This window comes from Bison bison, unplaced genomic scaffold, assembly GCF_000754665.1.
Source record: "Bison bison bison isolate TAMUID 2011002044 unplaced genomic scaffold, Bison_UMD1.0 scf7180017864456, whole genome shotgun sequence".
Classification (NCBI taxonomy): Eukaryota; Metazoa; Chordata; class Mammalia; order Artiodactyla; family Bovidae; genus Bison; species Bison bison.
Genome location: NW_011495018.1, coordinates 26,686,012 through 26,696,950, shown reverse-complemented (window position 1 = coordinate 26,696,950; position 10,939 = coordinate 26,686,012). Strand labels below are relative to the sequence as shown.

General features: G+C 44.7%; 1 protein-coding gene across 5 annotated transcripts in view; it reads right to left on the bottom strand.

The window, feature by feature from the left end:
- Nucleotides 1-8,582: 8,582 nt before the first annotated feature.
- Nucleotides 8,583-10,939, bottom strand: part of OBFC1 (oligonucleotide/oligosaccharide-binding fold containing 1) — a 37,606-nt gene continuing 35,249 nt past the window's right edge. For 4 of the 5 annotated variants that reach the window (XM_010859407.1, XM_010859409.1, XM_010859406.1 and 1 more), the window contains one exon: nucleotides 8,586-9,549. In XM_010859407.1, coding sequence (XP_010857709.1) covers nucleotides 9,392-9,549 — 158 coding nt within the window. In that variant the 3' untranslated portion in view covers nucleotides 8,586-9,391. Of the gene's footprint in view, nucleotides 9,550-10,939 lie in introns of all 5 variants that reach the window. The other variant, XM_010859408.1, reaches the window with a different exon arrangement.

Sequence of the window (10,939 nt, the reverse complement as noted above, 5' to 3'; positions counted from 1 at the left end):
CACCATTCCCAAGCTGGCTCTTGTTCCCAGGAGTGGCGTGTCTACTTCTTGCCTTCCACCAGGTCAAGGCAAGCTGGGACTGGAAGGAAACCACACAGGCTGTTTGCTGACTCTTCCTGAGGCGCTGGGCTGGGCTGGGCTGGGCTGGCTGCTAGATGACTCAGGCCTTTTCTTTTTTTTTTTTCAGGCCTTTTCAAGCTTCTTCATGTTGGGAGAAGACTCGCTGCTCAGGTGGTTTGGGGCCTTCTAGGTTAGTCCTCTCTGATCGCTTGCCTGTGGTCCAGGTCACGTCCAGCTGGTCACCATGCATGATGGTTGTAGAGAGGGTTTTCAGTTCATGATAAGGTGGACCCCACTGATGATACATAACAAACTCATCATATGGCCCTCCCCATCTCCTGAGGCTGCGATTTCCAGTTGTTTCCACAGTGACGCAGGGCAAGTGGTTTTTGTATGCACGGTGCTCCTGCTAGAGTATTTGGGTTGGCCAAAAAGTTTGAGTTTTGCCATAACAGCTTACGGACAAACCCGAATTAACTTTTTGGCCAACTTGATATTTTTTTCTTTCCCTTCCACTCAACAGACCATTCTGGATGCAAAAGCGGGTGGGGTGGGAATGTGATCTTGTTCTAAAATTCACCTTGCCTTGATTCTCACTGCAGTGCAGTAGGAATCTTACTCCTAAAACTCAGGGTGAGGGGGGCAACACATCATATGCCTTCTTTTTCTTTATTTCAAGTTAGCTGAGGCTTGGGAGCCCTCATTCTCTAGGCTGGAAAGAAAGTAATATTGGTGGTAATGGGGTGGGGCAGGCTCTCCCCTTCTCTTGGGATGCGTGAAAATCCATCACATAGGAGGGTACATGGTGCCTGGAAAATGGGCGCTGTGTCCACTTTTCTGAGACCAAGTCTTCTGCTCATGTCCCCAGGGTGTTCCTTTAGAGGACGCTTACAGAAGCTTCCTTTCCAAGCTTGAGAATCTCGGCTGAGGCTGGGGATCTTAAGTCAATGCTTAAGTCTGCAAGAGACACTGCAAAATCTCCCCACAGAAGTTCTGCCAACCTGCCACCTGCCGCAGGCACCCTGGGCAGCACATTCTGGTCTGCCAGGCCTGAAGCCCACTCATCTCCAGTCCCTCCCAGGCTCCAGGCTTCCAGAAAACATAAGCCAGCTTGTCTGCACAAACAACTTCTGGTTTCAGCCTCCAAACCAAACCTCCTGGAGGCAAGGCTGGCTTCTTGCTTGGAAGAAGAAATTGAAGACAGGAAATACAAATCCCATGCTAACAGCTCAATATATTATTCTGCCACCAAATTTATATTAGAATAATCATTCACAAATTTCAGTACATCAGAACACTGTGTACTTCCCACAGGTTACTTGTGCCACATATCACTGCTTGTGTGACACCACTGTTGCTCTGCTCTAAAGTAAAGCTAAAAAACCCAAAAAAGAAAAACAGAAGCATTTTCTGTCTTCACCCCTGCTTTCTTTCCTCCATTCACTGACTGTCCTCAGAACAAAACTAAAAAGCCTTCTCCCTGAGGATGCAATTTCCAGCCAAGAAGATTATCCAAATGGGTGTTGCCCAGTGCCCCATGAACTGTACCAAACCTGGTCAATGATGAAAATGCAAGATCACCTTATTATGATAATTAGGCTATGCTGATTAAAGTGGAAGCATCATTAAGGCCATTTCTATTACTAAACCTATCTTCTCCACTTAATTAGCACTTTCTTAAAAACATCTTTAGTTTCTTACAGTTTATCTGACTGGGGACAGAGTCACTGAACCAGAGTTGAATGGCGTCTGGTTTATGAGAGGACTGAGTCTATAATATGGTGATTGGTTTTTAAAAGATTGCTGCCTTCATGTATTATATAACATTTGGGCAGGCATGTGTCCAAGCACTTGAAGTAGCAAATGGGGAAAATTGAGGTTTGAGTTCTTCAGGATGTTTATTCCAGCTGTGTATTAACTAGGACCTCAGCGTCCGGCCTTGGACTATTTCTGTGGCTGATATGACCAGGCCTCCCTCAGCTTCTGATGGAAGTAATGGCCAGTGTCCAGGGCAGAACTACATTCGTCCAGAGGTTGCCTGTAATGAACTGATGCTAGATGCCACTCATATCTAAAGAAGTAGAAATGCAAGCAAAACCTACAAGTTGTTTTTACCAATCAGATAGACAGTGATTAAAATTACTAATAATATGTACAATTTTAATATGTACATTCTCAGTTGTGTCTGACTCTTTGCGACCCCACGGACTGTAGCCCTCCAGGCGCCTCTGTCCATGGGATTTCCCAGGCAAGAATATTGGAATGGGTTGCCATTTCCTTCTTCAAATATGTACAGTGTTGGTGAGCTTGTAAGCAAAGAGTAGGCTCATAAATAAAAGAAAATAGGACTTACTTCCCTGGTGGTCCACGGGCTAAGACTCCACACTCCCAATGCATGAAGCCCAGATATGACCCTTGGTCAGGGAACTAGATCCTACTTACTGCAACGAAGAGTCGCATGCTGCAACTAAGACTCAGCACAGCCAAATAAATAATAAAAATTTTAAAAATAAGTATTTTTTTAAAAAGAGAAGAGATAACAGATCAACCTTTCCAATGAATATTTTGAATTTTTAAATGTTCAAGACCTTTCTCCTGGTGGTTGTTAATAAAAATTTACCATACAGGGACTTCCCTGGTGGTTCGCGGTTAAGAATCTGCCTTGCAATGCCAGGGATGCTGTTTAGGGAACTAAAATCCCACATTTCTGTGGAGCAACTAAGCCCCTCCACCACTAGAGAGTCTGTGCCCGCAATGAAGATCCCAATAACTGCAACTAAGACCCGTCACGGCAGCCAAATACATAAAAACAAAACAAAATCAAACTTACCTTACAAATATATGCAAACATATGTCAAAGAAAAGGAAAATGTACAAGGATGTTTCCTGAATAATTGGTCACAATAGCAACAAACTGGTGACCAATTAAACATCTTTCATTAGAGGGTCTGGTTAAAAACCTTAAAGGATACATAAAAACGTTAAACATACAAAGGTATTATCTGACCATTTAAAAGAACGTAGTCAATCTTGCATGCTGAAGTGGAAAAAAAAAAAAACAAACCCTGAATTTTAAGATATGTTATTAAACAAAAAAGCAAGGTGCATTTAAAATAATGACATATATTTTGGGCAAAATATTGTTATTTTTCTAAGTATATATATAATCTAAAAAAAAAAAAAGAGTACCTGGGAAGTGATACACCAGTTTTTCTCCTTTCTTTGTACTTTTGGATATTAAGAAAATTTTTTTTAAAGAACAAGGCTGTGACAGGGACTTCTCTGGTGGTCCAATGGCTAGGACGCCATGCTCCCAATGCAGGGGGCCTGGTTTGATCCCTGGTCAGGGACCCAGATCTCACATACTGCAACTAAGACCCAGTGCAGCCAAATAAGTAAGTTGAAAAAAAGAATGAGGCTGTATGTATATAAAACCTGAAAGATTATCTGTGAGTGATTATATTTCCCCAGTGTGGCCACAGCAATATTCCCATTCTACATGCACTTCTCAGACAGTTCAGTCGCTCACTCATGTCCGACTCTTTGCGACCCCATGGACTGTAGCACTCCAGGCTTCCCTTTCCATCACCAACTCCCGGAGTTTACTCAAACTCATGTCCATTGAGTTGGTGATGCCATCCAACCATCTCATCCTCTGTCGTCCCCTTTTACTCCCGCCTTCAATCTTTCCCAGCATCAGGGTCTTTTCCAATGAGTCAGTTCTTTGCATCAGGTGGCCAAAGTATTAGAGTTTCAGCTTCAGCATCAGTCCTTCCAATGAATATTCAGGACTGCTTTCCTTTAGGATGGACTGGTTGGATCTCCTTGCAGATCTACGTGCACTTCTGGAGCCTTGTTACTCCCCATCAGGGGTAGTTTATTCCCTTCTTCTGGAGTCTGGGCGGCACTCGGTGACAGCCCTGACAATCAGAATGCCGCAGAAGTGACACTGTGCGGCTTCTGGGACTCTGCACAAAGTGGCCGTGCAGCTTCCGTGTGGGATGTGCTCTTCCTTGGGGTGCCTACCCTGGAACCCTGCTGCCATGCTGTGAGGAATCCCAACCTAACTCACAGTTCATTGAGTACATTCAGAGTTGTGCAAACACCATCACTACCTAATTCCAGAAAACTTCTGTCACCCCCAAAAGAAACCCTGTGCCATAACTCTCCGCCTGCCCCGACTAATCCATTTTTTGTCTTCATGGATTTGCCTATTTTGGACATTTCCTATAAATGGAATCATAAAATATGTGGCCTCTTGTATCTGACATCTTTCACTGAGCACAATGTTTTCAAGGTTCATCATACTGTAATATTTATCGGTACTCTATTCCTTTTTTATGGCTGATTAATATTCCATTGTATGAATATATCACATTTGTTTATCCACTTATTAGTAGTTGGTCATCTGGGTGGTTTCCAGTTTCTGGTTATTAGGAATAATAGTGCTGAGAACATTTGCGTACAATTTTTTGTATGGAAGTATGTTTTCAAATCTCTTAAATTCAAGTGCTATAAAATCACCTATTGATATTAAATGATATATAATACATAAAAATGACACAAAATACATAAAAAATTAAGTGATACTGAATAATAACAAATGATACATAATTTAAGTAATCATTCATTAGAGCAACTTTCCTAAGAGCAGCAAACCTGTTCCCTCATAGTAATTCAGACACAGTATGATTCATTGGGTAGACCAGAAGTCACAAGATGGCACTATTTCAAGCCCAGGTTTTTCACTAACTTACACAAAGATTTCACCACATCAGTCTGAATTAATGAGACATCACTTTACTCTCTGTTTAAAAACAAAAAAACAAAAAACCAGGGCTATTTTGTGGTCTTCAAAATTCCTCTTTTGATGTTACAAAGTGAAAGCTATCATTTATTTATTTTTTTTTTTCATTTTTTTTCAGCTCTATCAGAATTAAGTTTTAGTTCATATCTGTATCATTCAGCAGTTGAACATTAAATTCATCATCTGAGAAAGCTATCATTTAAATTTGACATACAGGGAGAGGCTGGAGTCTCTTCAGGAATTTGGGATTTGATTTAGAATTCCTCTGAACATGGAAAACCTGGGACTGACCTGTTTGGGTTTACCTAATACAAGTTCAATAAAAATAAGTCATTAAAAAAAAAAATTCTGGATTAAGTAAAAACTCACTTATGTGGGAGTCTGGGATCTCATTTAGAGCCTCCACCTGTAATAGACTATTATGCAAATAAAAACTCTATTGCAAGGTTCTTCGTCCACGGACATGATTTCCCTTCAGGTTGCTCTACTTCTCTCCCAGCGCCTGCTGCCAGCTTCTCCAGCAAGCCTCATCACCGTCTTCCTGAGTTTGCCTGTATGCTTCATGTAAATCTAGTAAGGAAACAATGAGATGCTTTTTTCCGGCAGTTGCTCTAGAGGCCACTTGTAGAGAAGAGATGGCACTAATAAAAAAGTGCGGATGTTTTCTCCAGTGGAAAACTACAAGTTTGCTTGGTTTTAATCCTTGGCACCAAGTTTTGGGTTCCTCATCACTGAACAGACTTCTTTCTGCTTGGCTTTTTCCCAGCCAGTGTCCTGGCACACTATCAGAGGGGGAAATAATTAGAAAGAACTGTCTTATAGGGATGAGAAGCACTGGGCGCTTACCAGATGGGGATAATCAGGAGTCTTCAAACAAATCCTTGACCAGACAGAGCACCATGTGTCTTTTCGCTTACGTTAACTATAGGCAGTGTTCCCGGCTCCTGAAATGTGTGCATGGAAAGGGCAGGGGGACGTCTGCTCAGTTTCCCTCATTCCCAGGGGGACCCCTGGGTTGCTCTTCGGTTCATGAGCAGTGACCCAACTGTAGCCCCAGAGAGTTTTCTAGGAGCTTCCCTGATCTCACCATGGAGGGAAAAGTCTCATTGCATTCTTGGTTCACTGAGTGTGGGGTGGGGAGCGAGAGACAGCTTTGGTATTTCTGCATGACACTTGGGACTCTCCTGGTGGTCCAGTGGTTAAGACTCTGCTCTTCCAACGCAGGAGGCACAGGTTTGATCCCTGGTTGGGAAATTAAGATCCTGCATGTTGCTTGCTGTGCCCCCAATTTTTTTTTTTTAATTAAAAAGATGTTTGTGAGACAGTTAGGGAAGTGTATGACAACATTTACTAATTGTAACACTACTCAAGTATAGATATGTAGTTAAAAAGCATCTGACATCTCACCTTCCAGAGGTAACAAGTGTGTCACTTTGGGGAGCATTTCTAACAATCTGATGTGCATAATTATTCATTAGAATTTCAAATAAACTTGCGAGCATTTGTGTTGTGCTTGTTCAGAATCTGACCCTGAGACGAGAATCAAAAAGGAAGCCGTTCATTTGGGAGAGGCAGCAAACAGTATTGGAGAGGGGTAAAGTAAGACAGGGTAAGGTAGCCGAGTGAGGGTGATTATCAAGTTAGCTGCTGTTGTGGGCGGATGGAGCCTAACCCCACAGACAAACTCTGCGAAGTGCTGTAGAACATGAGCCTCAGATATATTTCACTGGAAGGGTGAGGGAACAGAAGTATTTACACCCCAGGTCCCATTGGCTGAAGCTGGTAGGTGTTAATTCTGAGTACTTCCAGCCTGAATTGGAGAAAGTCCCCAGGAAGGAGAGGAAGCTCTTAGCAGGTGGAGGGGAGCCACACACACACACATAGTCGTGGTATCACTTGGAAGATGTGCTGGGCCCTGTTCTAGGTGCTGGGACACAGCAGGAAATGAAAGAGAAAAAGTCTTGCTTTCATGGAGCATTCCTTCTGTTGGGAGAATATAAGCAGGGTAAGTAAGAAACATACAGAGCGTGCTCCACGTGATGAGAAAAGCACTGTGGAGCGGGGCTGCTGTGCTCCACTCCACAGTGGGAGCTGAAGAGGGGCCAGGGAGCAGAGAGGACAGTAGGAACCCCGCCATATTCCAGGCGTGGCAGTAGAGGAATGAGATGCCGTTATGGGCAGGTAGGACATGGGATATGAGAGGAGAGGAGTCAATGGGCTTGGCCTGAGCAACTGGGAAAATGGAGCTGCCTCTTCCTGAACCAGGGAAAACTTTTGAAGGAGCACGTTTGGGGTCAGTGGTGGTTGGGGCCTGGCTTTGGGTATCTTACATTTGTGATGTCTGTTGGGACACCTAAATGATGCTGTCAGCAGGAGGCTGATTGGAGGATCAGGAGTTCCAAGAGGTGTGAATTGGATGTAAACTGGGGTTTGTCAACATACAGATGGTCTGAGCCTTGGGACTGGTTGAGATTCCCATGGGAGCAAGCTAAACAGAAAAGAGGTTTGGGACTGAATCCTAGGAGTGGAGTGGTCAACTGTATGTATGCATATACTTGCCACATTTATATGGATGGATATGCAAAACACTCTCTTTTTAGAAACATACAGACACACACAGCGGGTTGCAGGTCAGTGGTATTATATAAATAGATTTCCAACTCAATTTTCTTCCCACTCAATCTCCCGGGGATACTGCTCCATGGCAACAGTATTTGTCTACTCCACTGACTTAATGGCTGCATAATAGTTCATTGTGTACATGTACCCTAACTGAGTTTTCCCTATAGAGGAATATTTACCCCAGTTTTACACAGCAGTAGGCACCCTGGACACTCTCTCCATCCTCTGTGATCACCTCCTTGGGGTTACAGCCCTCCTAGAAGCGGGGTGGTTGTGTGCAAGGATGTGTCCTTTTTTTTTGGTTTTTGGATGTGTCCTTTTTATGTTCCGACTCAAGACCCCTTCCTGGCAGCTCCGATAATCTGAGATGTGTTCAGCATGGAACAGCTGCTGACCTCAAGGAGGAACCATTGGGGTGTCATTACAGGTAAACCCTGTTCTATAGGAACCCTTCTAAATACAGGGCACCTATCTGGGTAATAACTGCTAGAAGCCGGGCAGAGGTTTGGGTCAAGTCAGGAAAGTCCAAGACAGGAAGTCGTCTGTCGGGACTCATTCCAGGACTCACACATGGAGCCACAGGCGACTTCTGAGTATAAAACCACTGTTTCCACACAGAGCAGAACAGACCAGGCCTGCAGGCTCTCCAGTAGAGCTGCTAAAAGCTTATTACATCAAATTCTAAGGATGCAGCCAAAGGCAGATGTGCTTTTGTGAAATGACTGTAATTAACTCCAAATCTTTCCCTGCACTTGCTTTTCGCTGGCTGGATTTGTCATCGAGCTGTTAGAACAAGCCTATGCTGTATGCCAGATTTCTTCCCTTTACCTGTCTTTCCCAGCAAAAGCATGACCCCATCACCTGTCTGGGCACATCCCGAGTGTTTAGAAGGTGTCAGGGCGTCCTGCACGTTCAATGGTAACCTTGAAAATAACATCTATCACTGCCAGGTAATTGGCCGGCAGCCTCGGAGAACTTCAGGGTATTAAGAGACGATGTGTTGAATTTAGTCAGTGTCTTCAAGCACAGGGACATGTACTGAAACGCCTTGTGATTCAGAAGGGAGAAAAGGAAAATGGCAAACACAGAGCCATGCCTTAGATCCTGTTTTATTCCCATCATTATAAACAATTCAACCCAAGACAGGACCCACTGCTGGGGTTTGATCCACAGAAATTATAGGTCAGCAACACTCATCCAGGGAGACCTAGTCCCCTACACCAGGGTCTTAACCACCAAGAGATGCCAAGAAAGTACCTGATAGTCTGAAGTTTTCAAAAGCGTCTGAGCTGGTGATCTGTACGCTCTTCTGTTCCCGCATCCAGGGGCCTTTACCATGGAAGGTCCCTTCCCACGGCAGAACCTCCATCCAGGCCAGCCACCAGCAGTTTCTTCCTCTTCTGCTCCGTGAGTGATGCTTGGTCCAGCCCAGAGTCCAATGAGGAGGGTTTTCTTGCATGTTGTAGCTGAGATAAGTCATTTTATCCAGGATACAGCAGGTAGAAGTGAAGAGCTGATTTATTAGAAAAGACCCTGATGCAGGGAAAGATTGAAGGCAGGAGGACAAGGGCACAACAGAGGATGAGATGACTGGATGGCATTACTGACTCGATGGACAGGAGTTTGAGCAAGCTCTGGGAGTTGGATGGACAGGGAAGCCTGGCGTGCTACAGTCCCGAGAGTTGGACACAACTGAGTGACTGAACTGACGGCAGGTAGAAGGCAGCCTCCAGAATTTATGCCAAATTCCCATTCCTCAGATCACCAGATTTCATAGTTTGTTATGAGATAATTGCCCCCAGACCTATAAGCCTGGGCACGATGTTAAAACCAGAGCTTGGGAGTGAATGCCAGCTGGTTTCCCTCCTCCCCGCTCTGCCTGTGCTGCCTGCTGGCCTCTGCTCAGAATGCCGTGTAGTATTTCTCCGTGGTGCTGACGATGTCACTCTGGTCCTCCAGCAGCTGCAGCACCTGCTGCAGCACAGGTTCACTCAGGCCTGGGCTGAGGCTCAGGCGGGCACAGGCCAGGATGTGCAGGAAGTGGCAGCCCTTCTCCACGTCTGTGGGAAAAAGGGAGTTGGCGAAGCTTGAACACACCCGTCAGACCCTCCTCTCTCCCCCACATCCTCTCCTCTACATGGAAGTCCTTCTCTGTATTTCCTGAATCAGAACCTGCAGCTTCGTAAGACCTCCCCACCCGCCCGGTGATTCTTGTGCACATTAAAGAAGGAGATGCACTGGCCTACCTTACTGATGACAACAAACGAAATCACCTGTTCTCAGGTGTGTGCCAGGGACCACTGCTCGGGGACACAGGCCTTCAGCCTTCCAGGATTCCCAATCAGTAACTGTATACTCATAACCCCGTTGGGGTTTTAGCACTTGATCATCTTTTTCTCTCAGGAAGTCACATGTACAGGTGCACATGTTCAGTGCTAACCCCCTAGCTTCCCAGGTGGGAGCCTCCTGAGGTGGACAGCAGAGCCAGCCTGCAGCAGTCTCCTTATTCCTTCCATAAATCCTGGACCATGGGACTGCAATGGTGACCTCTGGCCTCTTCTGACTCCTCTCTGCCTAGGCTTCCAAACAGTCTGTCTGTGGTGGCTGTGTTCGAGGAACTTCTCACCCTCTACCAGAACAAATGGGACCATTTATGACAGTTCAGGGTGACTGACCGCCTTCCTAGCAGAAATCAATCATTTTGCAATAGTGGTATTCATACTGAAGTTATGACCACTAGAGGATCATGAAATCAATTTAGTGGGTTGTGAATAGCATTCTTTTCTTACCAAACAGACTGAGGCAGACCAGAATATGAGATTACAGAATGTATTGCATTTTAGGTAGGATAAATATTAAGGTAGACTAAATATTAATTTATATTCAATTATATATGTATATATATAGTTGAATTAAAATGTATAATAAAATGATATAATTTACTGGGTCATGACACAAAACTTATTTGTAACATTGAGTCAAAGTCAAACCTCATTCCTGGAAACCAACCCTCCCCAGTTTTCAGCAGTCAGGTCTCTCACTGACATATGCCTAGCACTTGGCCCGCTAGTGCTCTGCACAGTCACTGAACATTGTTTTCAGATGACAGAATGCGTTAGGCTCCAGGAAAGTCCTGGAGGGGTTGTGGTGATGGGCAAAACATGGCTGTGGCTTTGGGCAAGTCACTGCATCTTCAAGCCTGGTTTTCTGATCAATAGGGAGTGGGACCGGAGGTGGGCGCACCTCTGAGGTCCTTCCCAGCTCTAAGGGTCAGGGCTGATCACAGGTAGTGGGCTAACAAAGACTTGTTAATTCTGACCTCTAGTGGCTACTCAACTCATTATTCCTACCAACCGGGGTTTACTGTTGGGAAACTCCACTGGTCTCCACATTTCCAGGCTGTTTCTTCAACATTTGTTTGATCAAAATTTCCTGAACACCTACTATTAA